At 43.2% G+C, this 17,715-nt stretch overlaps 1 protein-coding gene across 1 annotated transcript in view; it reads right to left on the reverse strand.

The window, feature by feature from the left end:
• The window catches only part of spen (spen family transcriptional repressor), an 89,910-nt gene that overhangs the window by 40,165 nt on the left and 32,030 nt on the right, over positions 1-17,715 (reverse strand). Inside the window, exon 3 of the mRNA XM_084333760.1 lies at positions 5,748-6,371. Coding sequence (XP_084189886.1) covers positions 5,748-6,371 — 624 coding nt within the window. The remainder of the gene's footprint in view (positions 1-5,747; positions 6,372-17,715) is intronic.

A 17,715-nucleotide genomic window follows, 5' to 3' on the forward strand; every position in this document is an offset into this window, starting at 1 on the left:
TGTCTGTGATGAGCGTGGTGTCCGTCTTTATGTTTATGTTTGAGAACCTGGTTTTACGTTTTTTACTGCAGCCTAGTTGATTATTGAGTAATTTCCAAAGTTCACATGGTTTATTTTTGTTTCTCAGTTTTGTCATTGATGAATTCTTTTTTAACAGTTTTGATCATGGAGTTTACGTCATTTCTTAGTCCGTTTCTTTCTAGTTTGAGTTCAGTCACGTGGGCTTGGAGTTCACTGCTCGTGCTTTTGGTAAGCTTTGACTTTTACGAAACTGAGCATTTTTTGTCTCTGGCTTTCATAGCGGTCAGTATTTCAGTGTGCATCCATGGCTCAGCGCGATTTTTTACCCTGGTGGTTCTTAGGGGGGCCATGTTGTTTAGTATTGTTGAAAATTTGGTTTTGAAGCCAAGCCAGGTTTCTTCAACCAGTGTACCATTGAGCTCATCTGACCAGTCCAGGCTCTCCAGTTCAAGGTTAAAGGCCTCGCTAGAGTAGGTTTTGAGGTCTCTAGATGTGACTGTTTTGTGACAGCCAGCCTTATGCTTTAGCTTTTTGCGGGTACAGAATATCATATAATGATCACTTAACCCGCATGCTATAACCCCTTTATTAGAGATCCTGGACTTGTCAGAGGTCAGGATGAGGTCAATGGTAGTCTGAGTTGATTCACATACCCTTGTGGGTTGGGTGATTAGCTGGCTGAGGCCGTGCAGATCACAAAACCTACCTTGAAGACGGGTGCTGCTTTACGTAGCATGTCCGTGTTCCAGTCCCCAATAAGGATTTTTTCTACACCCTCCACCCCAGCTAAACACCCATCAAGTGTGTCATAGAAGCCACTGTGTTCTGGCGGTCTATAGATTGTGCCTACTAGTACTGATTTTGCCCTTTCAAATAAGATTTCAATCCATACAGTTTCAATCTCGTAATGGTTAAGGTCAGTACGGTTGATGAATTTGGTATCTTTGTGAATATACACACAGACACCACCTCCATACTGGTTTCTATCCCTCCTGACTATTGAATAGTTCTCGATTTCAATCTCTGGATCCTGTACAGATGAGTCTAGTTTTGTTTCTGTGAAACACAATATGTTAGCCTTACCGTTTAAAAACAAATGTCTGATTTCAGCCAGTTTGGGTCTCAGGCTGTTTGTGTTTAGGTAAAATATGTGAAGTCCATTTGTGTTCGTTATTTGGTTTATGTCGTCGAGTTCAAAGTGTTGATCGTCTGTGGTGTCAGTCTGGTTGACGGGGTGGCGGTAGGTGGGGAGGGGGGATGGGGTCCTGTGTCCATTGTTGTTAGCCCCGTTAGCTTCCTGGGTCCTTTGTCCATTGATGTTAGCCGGTTAGCTCGCCGGCTAGCTCGCCGGCCATCGTGCGCTGCCTCGCTGTTTTGGTCCCGCGAAGTGATGGGCGTCTCGATTGTGAACCCCGGTTCATTCCTTCTCGCTGTGGCCTCTCGTGGGTTCTTTTGTAGAGGTGGTAGAGGAGGAATGTTGCTGTTGATCGTGTCGTCCGCCGCCGTCTGTGTAGGTAGCAGTTGTCTTGTTGTGCTAGCGAAGCTAGCCGCTGCTTCCTGGATCAGCAGACCTAACTGTTGTCTCTGGTTCTCTGGTGTCATTACGGGTCCAGGGTTCTGGTGTATGTCACCGGATTCGCAGTAAGTACTGTGTGGATAGCCGTGGCTCCGAAGGCTGGATGTTTCCTCTCGGTGCCCGTTAACAAATAGAAGTCGCAATGGGACTGCTGATTTGCGTTTTCGCTACCCTCCACTTCTGTCTGGAGTTGTTGCTTGAGTTGTGAATTCAGGTACAAGTCCATAATCCACAGGAGGGAAAGTAGAAAATGCGCAAAATACTTTGTTGTTGTTCTGTTGCGTTGGTTACAGGAGCTGGGTAAAATGCGACCACCCATGTTGAAGCCAAAGTTTCAAGCACCCAGCGTTGGATCAATAAACACGATCGATATTTGGAATGGTGATCAGGAATTGGAATAATCTTTTTGGAGAACATCTGATCTGAGGTAAGGAATCTATTTTACCAGTCTTGGGATAATCAGAGCTTTTTTCACAGATATATCAACGTGTGTGTGTGTGTGTGTGTGTGTGTGTGTGTGTGTGTGTGTGTGTGTGCCAGGGTTTCCGTTGTCCGGTTATTACCGGTTTTTGACCGGCAAAATCTGTTGAAGTCCGACATATTTAATCTCTCCGGTCATAATGTCCGGTGAAAATAAATCCCTCTAAGCACAATTTGATTATTTGAATTGTATTAAAATAGGCTAAAATTAAATAGCCTATGCGATGAACGAAACAATCATTACATTTGTTTCATCGTTGCTTCACCAAGCAGGTCTGTCTAATAATGACAACGGTGTGTCAGCGCGAGCTTGCTGCTAGATTTACGAGAAGCATGGAGCTGCAGACCCACAGAACCCACCAGCCGTGCCGGCAAAGTGCAGTACTCCAATTCAGCCATTGGCAATTCAGCTGTTGGTGGGGGGCGCTGCTGAGCGGTCCCCCGACCGGACCTGAAAACACTGCTGCTCTGCGGGTTTGCAGCTCCATGCTTCTCGTAAATCTAGCAGCAAGCTCGCGCTGACACACCGTTGTCATTATTAGACAGACCTGCTTGGTGAAGCAACGATGAAACAAATGTAATGATTGTTTCGTTCATCGCATAGGCTATTTCATTTTAGCCTATTTTAATACAATTCAAATAATCAAATTGTGCTTAGAGGGAATTATTTTCACCGGACATTATGACCAGCACCAAGTCGTTGGGAGGTGGAGATATACATCACGCAAACCCACGATAATGTTGCCGTCTCTCTCTGCCAAATTTCTCAGTTCTTCGCTTGATATAATTAATACAAATGTCCAATATAACGGAATTCGTTAGCTCAAAAAAATTTGATTATAACAGACTGCTGTTTATTACTGTCGGGCAGACTGCCCACCGACACCTCAAGTCGGCAGCAGCACGAAGTCTCGAGGGACTTATTTTATTTGGAATATATTAATGACTGTATATACGCAAAAGTAGCCTAGTTTTAAAGGGGAACTATTTTACTATTTCTTTCACTATTTGGGCACTTTTACACAATTCCTGTGAGTTTATGGAACACCTCTGTAATTATATATTTTTTTAATTCATTGTTTTGTATTTCTAATCAAGTCCTCAAAAACAGCATTTTTCTACCTCAAGATCTCGAGCCGTTTTGAGGCTGGGCTCCTAAACCACTGTGTGGCCTGGTGGCATCTGCCACATTATCATGCAGCCGAGTCTCTCTGACATCACAAATCAGCACATTTTCAGATGACTCAGTTCAGTGAGGGTGAATATTGTAAGAGGAGAATTGGAAGAATGCGCCAATATGAGAATTAGAGACATAGATCATATTAATATAAGTCCACATAGCTAGGAAACAATGCTAAACACTGAAAAAGGCCATTTATAAGATAGTTCCCCTTTAAGTTAAAATATTATAAATGCCTTGAGGATGTCATTCTTTATATAGGCCTATCAATTATTTTTAAGCTCAATAAACTCTGACCGGAATTGATCCCATTTGTCCGGTAGATTGAAATCTACCGGACACTCAGACCGAAAAATTACAACGTTTTTTGTGTATTCCAGTAAAGGGTGATTCCTGCAGAATCACTTTTCTTTTCTGGAAATGTCTAAAAACGAGCGTTTTTCAAAATGGTATAAAACGGAAATGTACCGATAAAAAAAAACAATCCGTTTCGACAATGTTGACTGCAAGCAAGTCATTGATAAGCGACAGGCGTATTAGACACATAGCCATAATTTAAGATATAGTTTATGCATTCGTAAATGTGCTCGCCCTCTCATTGAATAGAGCGCTGGCACTCGAGCGCTAAATCCTGCACCCCCTGCTGGCACTCAAGCTGTTAATAGTATCAAGAGTAGTTTTACGAGTACATGAACACAGTATCGGACCCAATATCAGGACATCCCTAACCAGTAGGCTATGATTTTTAATGACTACCCAATATACAAAGAATACTACATTAACTCTGTCTGCGCCAAAAACTAGAATTCTCGTGTTTCAAATCCAACCGTTGAGTGCCAAAAACGAGTTCTCATTTTTAGATCCTTTAGTTTTTTTCGATTTCCCCATTCTAAACATTCGTGCGGACCTGCATGTGTCTCCCTGGCACCGCTGCCTACGTTATAATTGCAATGACTTTCGAATCCCGACAGGTGGCAGTATCGCCTACCTTTTGAACTGGGTCTCTAAGGTGTCTTTCAGTGCCTCGCTACCTCCGGCTGCAGGAATCCCTTCCCCTTCAAAGTGAAGTCAGCACACAGCCATCCATCGGAGATTTGCTCGCCTGAAACCCATTGTTTCCCGTATTATAGCCACACCCAATGCACACAAGTAATGGCGATTGTGATGGAACCACATGGATTATTAATTTTGGAGTACCTTCTGACTAAGGTAAGGTCTATTTTACAGAACCTAAAACATGCTTTTGTATTGATCACAGCGTCGTATTTTACCAGACCTAAAACATGCTTTTGGTAATGATTGCAACTTCGTAAAACGACCCCGCCCCCCCCTTGATGATTTTGTGAAGAAACATCTATTGTATATACCTTTGATTTGGAAATAATATAGGTTTCAGGTGAGCAACCCGAACGATTTGCGCATATGCATACAACACGTCATATCTCACTATCTAGAAAACTAGACTGGATTATTTTGAAACGGGGCAATGTTTAGCGTGGAATAGCGCACAAACGAAAGTATGTAGAAATTAACTGGTTCGTCAATGTTTGACTATAAATATTGCCTGTCAAATGAGCCATACTATTGTCTCCATAGCTATAATATAGAATATACGATGGGTCCGCAAACATCGTGAAAATTGTCAATAACGCTGGCACCAGGCAGTACAGATGGAAAAACAGTGTGGCGCTCAATGAGTTAATGAAAAGGAGAAACATTTACCAGCTTTGAAAGCTACATGCTCCTGATACATCCAGTATGCTCATGAGATAAGGGGTGGGGAAAATCTAAATCTGTACAATCATTTTAAATTTCAAAGATATTTCTGTAATCACAAAACATAAAAAAAGAAAATCACACAATATTAGGGCCAATGCATAGTGGCCCAATCGTATTGCAGCCCGTTGGCAATGCACATCCATAGAATAGAGAAACTGCATCACTCCCCTCAAATAGAGAATTGGTACCAACTATGACCAGTCACCAACAATCTCAAACCAATCTGGCAACCACAGGTAAATTCCTCCTGATGAGAATTCTTGAGTATGAAGCAAGTGGACTGCTCTTGACTCAAGCCTTCTCCGAATTCTGAACAATGGTGGCCAACATACCCAAGCTTGATTGTTCATGCAATCAAGTTGCTGAACCCTTTTTATTTCAAAGTGTAAGTGTCACTGATACCTAGATCAGGTCCGTCAGCTGAATTTAGAACATAATTTTGAAACTCATAACTTCAGAGACTTAAAAAGAAAAAAGAGAAACGTATACCTGGAAAAGGTCCATACAAGACAGACAAACCATAATGACAAGAAGAAGCTAATGTTAATTTGTTCTATTTTTAAATAAATGTAAAATAATATTTTATTATGTTACGGTCCTTGACCTCATAAAATCAAAATTTTTGGCACTCCTAGTAACCTAGAAGAATAAACCAGTGGGAACCGGAGGCAAACCTTGGACACTGAAATCAGAGAGCGTAGCTTCACTCACCTGCCACTAGTGCTGCTGCTGGTACTGCTGACGGAGTCGGAGCTGGAGGAGCGGCTGTGCGAGCCGGAGCCACTGCGAGACCGGGCCGGACGCGTCGCCTGGCTCGCCAGTCTCTGAGGAGAGGGGTTCCTCGAATGCGAAGAGTGTGGCGAGCGGCTGCGACTGTGGTGGTACGACCGGTATGACCGGTCCCCACGCCGGCCCCTCTCTTCCCGATACAGGTCCCTGTGAACCACGCTGGCCAAAGTAAAGGGTTCTCTAGTGCGAGATTCATATCGAGGCTCCGGCGTCTCAAAGTGACAAGGGCTCCTACTGTGGGAGCGGTAGAATCCCACCCCACTAGACGTAGATCCTCCGCTTCCTCCCGCCACAGCCACGGCTGCTCCGCCTGGTCCGGTGCTGCCAGCAACAGCGCTGACTATACTTCCGCCGACTCCTGCGGAGACTGTCCCACCGCTTCCACTGGAGGTGCCGGATCCACTCCCGCCAGCGCTAAGTGTTCTCTCCCGGGTGTCGCGGTAATAGTCCGTTTCGTAGTGCCGCGGGCGGTCAAAGCTGCTACCGGCACGCTCGTGATGTCCATAGGCACTGTGATCGTACGCACGCTCCCGGCCTTCAACAGTCCTGAGTGACGGGGAGAGGGATGGAGGGAGGGGACGGGAGAAGAGGACATTGAATGTTACTCTTAGGCTCGAAAGAAATGGGTAAGCTACTTTCTGACACTTTTCCTCAGACTAGATTCTATTTACTAATACTATGTGAAAACGGTTACGTAAGATATTTCGACATGGATTTGAATACATCAAGACTCTAAAGGGAGAATTCTTCATCTGCCCATCTAATAACCCAGTGGTTTTCAATGTGGGGTCCACGGATCCCCAGGGGTTCTTGAGGGCACTCTTACTTATCCGTTAACTACTTTCCCTGTTACCTCCTCAACTACAGTATAGAGAGATATGGAATTGTGGGCTAAATCATATCTAAAAAAAAATTGCAAGCAAAGGGAAATAACTAAAAGACACGATTATTATCAAATGGGGGTCCTCATCCTAATGTGCATCAATCTGATGGTTTAATTGTACAAATCATTGTGCAAAATGATCCATTATAAACAACTGATGGAAAAAGTACTGTAATTCAATTCCATAATAAAAACATAATGCCCATTCGTTTTTGTTATGGTTTTGCATACCAGGCATTTTGGACATTTGAAATGCCCTACCCAATAAGAACGCATCAGGATGCCTCCAAAGCCAAGCCCAGCTAAATAGCTAGCACATTTATTAGTAATATCAATTACGGTCAACAAATCTAAAAGTCGGCAGCCGCCTATTGATTCCACATAAAGTTGAAATTAAGTGTTCCAAATTAAAATGGAATGAAACGCGTACTATCAAGGAGACAAAATGGCCCCAGTGGCTGCAGAGGGGCACTGTGGCATAATATGAAAATGAAGAATTAGTAGGCTAACTGACAGCATATCAGAGAATGAGTACAGGATATGAATTATAAAAGGAAAAGTGATGGCAAGGGGTCAAAGTAAAGAAAAAGATAGATACAAATTATATCATTATGCATATTAGAAAGATTTAATAGAGCTAGCTATTATTGCCTTTATCTATTCTCAAATAAATCGTATTGATTTTGCTCAGAAAATAAAGACCCACAGTAAAATGATCTTAAAACCTTGCCTAGATCAACAGTATTCTTAAAACCTTGCCTAGACCAACAGGCTATCTGACGTGATCCTCGCATTATGCTATCAACATGTCGAAAAAAGAAACAGTCGGGTGCTCAGGGACGGAAGGAGGATTAACGTGAAAAGGGCAGAGGTACAGTAGGCTAACGTTAATGTGATAAATGAATTGTCTTGATATTAATTGAAAATAGCATGAGAGTATTATATAGTAATAATAACACATGGCGATATACTAAAAAGCTATTTATAATTTTTGGCTGGTAAAAATTCTGCCTGGCTGGTAGTTTTTCAAATCTACCAGCCAAATGGCTGGTAAGTCAAAAAGTAAATTTTGTTCCCTGTATTAGTATTACAGTGCAGTTTACTGCTTTTTTGGACTCTGTAAATGTAAATCTACATTTAATTGTAATGACAATGTTTAATTAAATGTACATTAGCATGCATGCCCATCTTGTATAGCAGACATGCATCTTTTAAGTATTTGATCTTTATATATATATATATATATATATATATATATATATATATACTAATAGACTAAGTAACACCCAATGGTCATACACACTCTTCTTCTCTCTTCAGATGCACTTCTGAAATATTTTAATCCCACCCCTGCAAATGTTGGGCCACCTGCAGACACCTCCACCTCAGAAGAGCCCGGCTCACAACGCACAGCACCACGAGCACTCCCTCTGCCCCCTCCACCTCAGAAGAGCCCAGTGATGCAGCATCGGAAATAAAGGCACCACCAATAAACCCTGCTGACTGGCCATCTCCTCTAACTGATGAGGTAAGAAGAGAGTCCGTGCAACCATTTCAAATCAAGCTGCTTCACATTTCCAAAACAAAAGGACGGCAGAAGGTGACCATTTGAACAGAGTCTGTCAACAGAGTTTCAGTCCTTAGCTGAAAGAAACATTGCTTTAAGGGGGTCCATAGACACATCAAACAAACCAGACTATGGCAACTTTCTGAAAGAGGTGGAGCTTTCAGAAAATGTTTAAAACAAAAGTGTGAGTGCATGTTATTGGTAGTGAATAAACTGTGATGCAAGGGGGGCGCCAGATAAAATCCTGCCTAGGGCAGCCAATTGGTCAGAGCCGGCCCTGCCTAGACCAGTTAGTATAATGATCTTAAAACTTGCCTAGACCAGTATAATGATCTTAAAACCTTGCCTAGACCTACAGTATTCTTAAAACCTTGCCTAGACCAACACTATAATGATCTTGAATAGGGATGCCCCGATCACGTTTTTTGTCACCGATACCGATCACCGATCGTCTTGAGCCATATCGGCCGATACCGATCGTTTTGGTATAAAAAAATAAAAATGTGTATATAATTTTATTTTTTATAAAAAATATATATTATATAATCATACTTGTAGTTGTATTATCTGCGAGACATCGCCACCACGCAACAAGTCAAAATGCTCGCTATCTGCAAACAGCTCCACTGTCTGTGTGTACTCGAGTAGCCTCCAGCTACGGCCAGGATTCTCCGGCGCTGCAGCTGGACCCATTGATCACATTCAGCATGCCCTCAGCTCGAATACGCATCGAATCAATGTTATAAGACATTGATATCAGGAGCCATCTGTAGCTACTGCTAGCCGGCTAGATAACGTTAAGACAACGCCTCAGTGAACTATTTAGTTGAATGGGACATTTCGTTTTGAACAGTGAGCTAACGTGAGCTATCATGCACTACTAGACTATTGCTGGAGCATTTGTTGATATCAGGAGCTATCAGTAGCTAGCCGGCTAAATACCGTTAACAATGCCTCATGTATTAAACTAAAAGTGAATAGTTGACTGGGTAATTTTGTTTAAACAGTAACAGTAGCTAACGTTAGCTGACAGAGGTTGCATGCACTAGAGCAGACTATTGCTGGAGCTTGTTTACACGGGGAAGGGAGGCGGAGGAGGAGCGGCAGTTTGCAGCTCCATGTCTGAGGCCCTGTCCACACGAACGCTGGTTTTAATATAACCATGATTGTATGTGCGCAGTTGCACTGTTCGGCCACACACAACCGGGGATTTGCTACACTGCAACCGCTGTCTTTGAAACCGGTGGCCAGGGTGAAGTTGTGCGGTTTTGCAGTTGCGTGTGGGCATAGCAACCAAGGTTATTCCCAGTGTTTACAGCAGAGCTGTCGCAATTATTCCCCATGTTCACGGCAGACCGCGGGGTAGAGAGATTAGAGCAGAGCCAACTACACCAGTGTTTACAGCAGAGCTGTCCCAAGTAGCGTTATATGAAAATGATTGTAACAAACTTTTGTTCAAAACGTATCGTCTGTGTTGAAGAGTGTTGTGATCGACTGATGTCTGTTGACGCTCAGAGAAAACATGTAGCTGCAGCTAAACTAAACTCATGTGTTGTCAAGTTATTGTTATAAGGAACCCAGTCCAGACTGCATCCCCTTAACAATTGTTTGTATTGAGCCGTATTGTATTGTACCCATTCTGCAATGTGTTAAATAACGTTTGCATCCATTTCATATCGGTAACGTTACCACATTACGTTAGCATTTAAGCTATATACTATACATGGATATAGCCATTCACATTAGCATGTAGCTAACAACACCGGCGGTCTTTTGTGAGACTAAACTATCCGCTCTTGGTGGTAAATTGTGTTGCTGATTGTTGTGAAGGATCAGATTAAACCGAATATATATATTTATTTATGGATATATATTTAATAGTATTTGTATATCGTTTGATATCCCCTGTATATTCCTTGTACAATATGCACTGAATATCCCTTTAGTCTACTAACAGCCCATAATAGTTTCATTCTACCATTGGACGAGAACCTGGCGCCAGCAGCCATGCCCCTTGGTTCAAGTTCAATCGTGCCGACAAACATGTCGTTACAAGCCCGGTTCCGCGTAGGAATACGTCTGGCGAAATACGAATGGTACTATTTGTTCACAGCGCATATATATATGGCGCAAGTAAAGTAGAACTTTCTTTTAGTCCATTAGTCCTTTACCCTCCAACCTAGTAACAGACGCGAAGCCTCACCCACGACGCACGTGTGGTGCAGTAGGGCCTACTTGGCCTCAGAATAGGCATTGAGACATCGTGTGGATTAATAGTTGAATTGTCATAGTTTGGCACTATACCGTCGAGTGGGACGTATTTCTATTAAGTTAATAATAGTCTATTATGTATGGTGCATCGTTCGGTTAGAGTTATAAAGTGAGCAGTACCCCCATCGTTCCTGACGTTATCTGGAGTCTTAACCAGGCTGGGCAGACCACGTGTGGTGCTTGCATCCGAGGAGCTCCGGGCCAGGACGAGTGGACCTGTACATTGGATTACTTTACCCGGACGACGGCGAGCCTTCCACGGCTTGGATTATCTACATGCTTTGGGTGCTTTGATTATTCCATGGATAACGGCCAACACTGCTGAGTGTTGGAACTACCCCCCGGAGAGGAGTCCAGGTGAGACGGCGCTCTACCCCGAGTGAGGTCGCCTCACGTCTCTTCGTTGTGGACCGGCAGCTACCGTCCACCAGAGGGTCCAGCTGTATTCATCTGTGGACCGAGGTTCTGTGGGCACCGTGTTCAGCACTCTGAATTCTCCCAAGAAATCGTCGGCCAGATGGGATACCGCCAGCGGCTCTTCTAACCCCCCCCTACTGTCTTACAACCAGCGGGACCCCCCCCCCCCTTTAGTGTATCCAGCTATAATCATTTAAGTACCATTGCTATAGTTCCCTAAATAACCAGGTTGTATACTTGCTCCCTGCGTAACCAGAGATTGGACATTCAATGTTGATTTACCTACGAATACTCATTTGCCTTACAAGTGCATTTCAAATCATAAATGTCATTAAGTGAACGTTGTATATACCCTTTGCTATATAAAATATTCGATTTATACATTTGTGTGGACTTCGTTTCATCAGGTGGGAAAGTGTTCATCATATCTATATCATGTACTGGATGGCCAGAAGTTAAAGTACTAGCGGTAGTGGTTTAATAATACCATACTTATCAATACAGTCAGGGAATTGTACCCTTCAGTTACACTGATGGTTTTGTTTCATCAACAAAATGAGGCAGAACACACAGTGAATGTATCCGTTTGTTTATTGCAGTTTCTTTCTTTGCTGAAAATATATGTTCCGTTGGCAAAATTATCAATAGGGTCCAGCTATGTTTCTAAACAGGAAGTTCTTCTTCTTCTTCAGTGAATTAATGGCAGATCGCAACCACAGGAAGTTTAGTGAGCGTTCAGCCTTTTCTGATTGGTTGAAATGGCCTTCATGTCTGAACAACATCGCCGCCTACTGTTTTGGCATTGTACTAAATGCATCGGTTGCTGGGTTCCAAGCTCTGCCGTGAGTACGCAGTTATACACGGTTGTTCACCTGTGTTCACCGTGTGGACGGAGTTAAATTTTTTCAAACTTCGGTCATATTAAATCCAAACGCTCGTGTGGACAGGGCCTGAGACAGAACTCAGCGAGTGAGATCTCCGCTAAGAATTGGATCATGTTTTTCGATCGGTTTTCACGATCGGCGAAAATAAAGCATTATCGGAATTCACCGATCTCATATTTATACTGAATATCGGCCGATACCGATCGCTGGCCGATCGATCGGGGCATCCCTAATCTTGAATCTTAAAACCTTGCCTAGACCTACAGTATAATGATCTTAAAACCTTGCCAAGATCATGATTATCTCCTTAACCTCTTAAGCCCGGAGCCCTATTTTCAGAAATCCCGCCTAAAATACATACCCAAGTAAATGGAATATTGCTCCACTTCTACAAGGTCCATTTGCATGTTCTTGCTATCTAGGGACATCTATGGACCTCAGTGAATGTATTCCCAGTGTCAGAAATATTGCGTCTATTACTAGGCTTGCTTAAATTGTGATGAAACAAAGAGAATATGAATTATGATTTTTCTTTGCATCTTTGACAGGAATAACACCATGCTAAAAATGACCAGACATGAAAAGGGAAGATGATTAAACAGAAGGTTTTGTAGATACAGTACTGAATTCTCCCATCCGGACCAATGCAATTTGAAATATTATTATAGAATATAGAATAGCAGGCCTATAAATTACTTTATTATAGCCAATTTGCACATTTATGGATTGGGCCAAATCTTCTCTTTCAAATGGCAGAGTTCAATTTGGATTAGTATCACCAGGCGTGCATGAAGAACAGATAATGACATCTACTGTATAGTAGGTTTTTTATTTTTGCAAGAGCTCCGCCATTTTAAAACTGATTTCAAATCAGATGGTTGCTAAATGCTCAAAATAGGGGAGACAAACTAACTCAGGGCTCGGAATTGCGACCGAATTGGTCGCATATGCGACCAAAATTGTATCTGTGCGACATCAAAATATAATTGGGAGCATTCGTGCGAGTGCAAATAATTGTTCTGGTGTGACCATATTGCGATGCTCTTATTTTGAAAATCCCGTGGAGAGTCGTATCCGCTCGGCTCACAGCACAGCAGTAGCGTCTGGAACGCAGACATTGCAACAGAGCAAGGCTAGTGTGCCTATTTTGCGACCCAAAACAAGTCCCTGCTGTTTTATTCCGCAACGGGTCAAATGCATCTAACATGCTTTGCAATCCTCACAGTTCCTTTATGCCCACGTTGCGTTAAATACCGAAATTAACATTACGTTAGTGTAAGCTAACAAGCTAATCCTGATCAGAGCGATACAGAGAGAACAGCAGAGGGGACTGGGGAAGGGGGGCAGGCATTCTCCCTGTGTGCGTGTGTGTGTGTGTGTGTGACACTGGTGGCAGCAGGTCGCAGCTGAATGCTGGAGCGCACCATTCTTAACACCTGAGCAAACACCCGTCGCAACTGCCGCCGTTAACGTAGTAATGTGCAACATGTACTTGTGGAGATTGTTCTGGACTATGTGTCTGGTCTCTGCGATCAAAGTTGCCTACAAGCGAGCGCTCCAAAGTGGGAGAATCTATCAACAACAATGGATTCCCCATGACCCGACGCCAATCCACCTGTCGGGCCTGGAGCTGCCGCCCCACACGGACTTCTGACGCGGCCCAGCCCTTGGATGAGCAGCGGTGGTCTGAATTTCAAGCTTGCGAGAGAGCCTTCAGGAAAAGCCTAGATTCGGAACACCGTGACGAGAAACACCACTACGTTTCATCGGGAGACCCTGGAGTTTGGATCCGACTATTTACCCTCCTGAACGGAGTATTCTTCAGGAATGGAGCTTTTACAGCGGTAAATCACTGAGGACGCCCACTCGGATACCCTCTTCTGAAATATGTCGCTCGGGTTCTGAAAAAGTTCCCGGTGAAAGAATCACTTCCAGACGCACTAACACCCGCACTAGTCACCACTTGGATTGAATCACAATTGCGATTTATCCGAGAGACAGTGCAGCCGTCATTAACATCAGCGGGAGGCGACCAACGGAGGAGGAAGGTGAGCCGAAACAAGCTGTCCTACCTCTGGCAACACAAACGGTCTAAAGCCATTCAGATTGTGTTAAACAACAGTGAATATCCCAGCCCCCCTCCGTGCCCCAGTAACTGCGAGCAAGTGCAGTCTTATTATCAGCAGAAATGTCAGGGAGAAATGCGCATTGGCGACCCTCTCCCGTTACCACCATGGCATCACACACTACCCCCCACGGAGCCAGTCTGTTCCCCGAACACCGCGCATTTTACGCAGGAGGAGGTGGAGACAGTGCTGCGCGCTCTCCCTAACAATAAATCGAGTGGCATGGATGGTGTCACTTATGAGTCACTCAAAGCCACGCAGCCAGGTATCCTAACATCAATCTTTAATGCCTGCCTGGAGAACAAAAGAGTGCCCGAGTCATGGAAGGGTGCTCTCGTCCACAGAATTCCCAAAAAGGACAATATCCCGGACAACCCATCAACCTGGAGAGACATTTCACTTCTTCCTACCATCTACAAGGTATTTATGAAATGTATCCTTGACCGTGTCTTGCCCTGGTTCGTGGATGAAAACATACCGTCTCCCAAACAAAAGGCCTATAACAACAGGCAGGGCATGAATGAGCATGTGTTCTGTCTCAAAACAGGCATTGATGATTTCAAACACGAGTCCAGTAAATTTTATTCAGTGTTTCTGGATTTCAGTGATGCTTTTGGAACCCTAGCACACAATGTCATGCTGACAGCCCTTGAGGAAATACATCTACCCCAGGTTTTCATTGACATTGTTAGGGATGTTTACTCTGGTTCATACATACAGGTGATTTGTGGCAAACAGCTCACAGACCCAATCCCACTCCAAGTAGGTATAAAGACAGGCTGTCCATGGAGTGCAGTCAACTTTGTACTCGCTATCAACTCATGGTTAAAATGGCTTTGTAGTTGCGCTCCCCCTAATGTAATTTCCCCTAACCCCGTCCAGGGGTATGCAGATGATGTAATAATAGCCTCCAGACAGGAGGATGTCATAAACACCATGCTCTCCAGAACCGACTCCTTCCTAGAGTGGTCTGGATTAGAGGTCAAATATGCAAAATGTGCTGTATTCTATGAGAGGCGGAGCGGGGGAAACCGCTGGTACCGAGCAAAATCAGATATAATTCCCACATTTACAGTTGATAACAAGCCACTGAGAGTCTATGCACGTCATGAAACATATACCTATCTGGGTCATAAATTTAATGTGGCAGGTGAATGGGAACAACAAGTGAGTGAAATTATCTCGGATTACACAACCAGATTAGATTTAATTTATTCATCGCCCCTGCCACTCATCATGAAGCTTGAAGCAGTCAGACAAATAGCCCTGGTCAAAGTTCAGCACCTATTCTCAAATGTATATATTCCTCGCAAATTTCTCTGTGAGATGAACAATAAAACCGTACAGATGGTGAGACAATGGACTGGACTGAACACTCACTCAACACGGGACATCATATTCCATACCATGCGGAGGGGCGGCCTGGGTGTTCCCAACTTTGAATGGACGTACATTGCCACGAGACTCAGTCATCTTCTCAACATGCTGAACAGTGACGACCAGCACGTCAGAGAGCAGGCCAGAGCCTCTCTGTTCCTAGACCTGCAGAGACGCAAGGTCCCCCTGGCGTGTGGGTCTGATCCAAACTTCCTGGGTTACAAGAAGAAAGCTAGTGGAAAGCTGGACAGCCGCGCCCCTGGATTCGGGGTGTGGTCTGACTGGCCAGACCTGAATGACCTATGCGGCTGGTCCAACATGGCCCTGGAGTGGGTGGGGCCGGACTCAGACGCTGTTAACGTTTCTGAGGAGATCATCTCTGACCCTACCGTCTCTGTGAAGGCCACCATTGACATCTGTGGAACGTGGCATGAACTGCCACTTACCAATGCCCGTGGCCATCTCATGTCGGCACAACGCCAACGTCAACACTGGACTGAGCTTAAACTGCAAGGGAAGCTTGCTTGTCTCCCTGCCGCTGACCACTCTGTCTCGCACGCAGTTTTAAAAAATGTAGCTATTGATGAGAGCATCATCATTTTTACTTTAAAAGCTAGGCTACAGGTTTTACCATCAATGCTCAACATTTCCATCTGGTTCCCTGGCAGTCATAGCCCACACTGCATACACCACGGTCACGAACAGACAACAGAAACCATGTCTCACATACTCAATGGCTGTCATGCATACAAAGGGCTCTACATTTGTAGGCATGATAGGATCGTGAACCTGATTGCAGACAGTGTCAGTTCCACACTCGGGTCACCTGCAACATATAAGCTGTATAAACACACCAGTGTGAAGCCATAATGCTCAATCTGTGTAGGGACAATTCACTGTTCTCTGACATTTCAGCAAACACCCCCGATGTTGTTATTGTTAATGAGAATAACAGAGGTTCTCATCCTGGAAGTTGGTTGCACGTTTGACTACAGTCTAGACTAGGAAGCATTTACAACCAAAATGTTAAAATATCAACTGTTAGACCATACCATTTCACAACTCGGCTACAACTGTAAACTTTTAGTCTTCATATTTGGAAGCCTGGGTCATGTCCATAAGTTGGGTGTTAGAGGCCTTCAGTTGGCCGGTCTTCCGAAGAGAAGAGCCAAACAATTAGCTAAATATTGCTCAGTGTCAGCAATTATTGGCAGCCGGGCAATTTGGAGAAGACGCTGCTATCTGTACCCATGAGCTGTGTGTTGATTGTCAGGTTCATCATCCGTGTGAGTCTGTAACTTTGATTGCCACTGTGGCACGATTGTATCCGAATAATCCCACAATGTACAAGCGCACTGTTAATATTTGTGTCCTTTAAACCTTGTTTTTATGTGGACATAAATAAAATATTCTAAATGTGTTAGAGCCATATGGAATCCGCGATCACGGAATCGAGCAATAAAAATGGAATAAAAAAAAAATCTCGCACTAGATAACCCTGTGAGACTTGTACAGCACTTTGTTCAACTTTGTCAGTGCTGTAAAGTTTAAACCTTTTTAAATCTTAGACAAACAAAACACTTTGCTTTCATGAAATATTGTAAGCAGTCATTTGAGGCTTTATAAAAGCAGCACAATGAACACAAATCTGTCAGTGCCGAGTCCGACCTCATCTTAAATAACAAACAGCATTGCTTGTTGTAGTTAACAAAGAGAGGCAGAGTTGATTTTGCAAAAATATATATAATATATATATTTTTTTTTAATAATCAAATTTTATTTTCATATTCGAATCCCATGCCCAAGCTTAGAAGCTTCGCAGTATTTAAGACAGCCCTATTAAGGCGAGACACTGCAGGTGAATAGTCAAATATACTTTTTTTTGTTGATTTTGAGATTGTTATATTTTGCTTCCTAAACATGTCTTCTATGAAACTAGTGACAATAAAACGTCAATAACACACATTTAGTTGTTTATTTTACATCATTTTGCCTTATTGCATCCATAAATGTGCACATATTTAATGGGGAAGTGCCTCATTTGCATATATAAACATACATTTCAGAAAACTTGCAATATATTTTTTCTTAGTTTATATGTACATAACAAATTGGGAAAGTTTCATAGTGATATCTATTCAAATATGTTTTGCCTATTAGGGGGTACTACACTGTTTGTAGCCTGTGTGTAGTTCTGTTCAGTTCAATAACATCATTATTATTATTATTATTATTATTCAGTTATCAGGCATGTGTTTAGGTTGTCTATTACTAATGGTTTGATTAGGTATTGTGTTTGTAAATATCTGTTTAAAAAAAAAAGTATGGCATTTTACAATACAGAACTTTGAAGGCGTTTTCCCAA

The sequence above is a fragment of the Notolepis coatsorum genome (assembly GCF_963971535.1).
Source record: "Notolepis coatsorum genome assembly, chromosome: 17".
NCBI lineage: Eukaryota > Metazoa > Chordata > Actinopteri > Aulopiformes > Paralepididae > Notolepis > Notolepis coatsorum.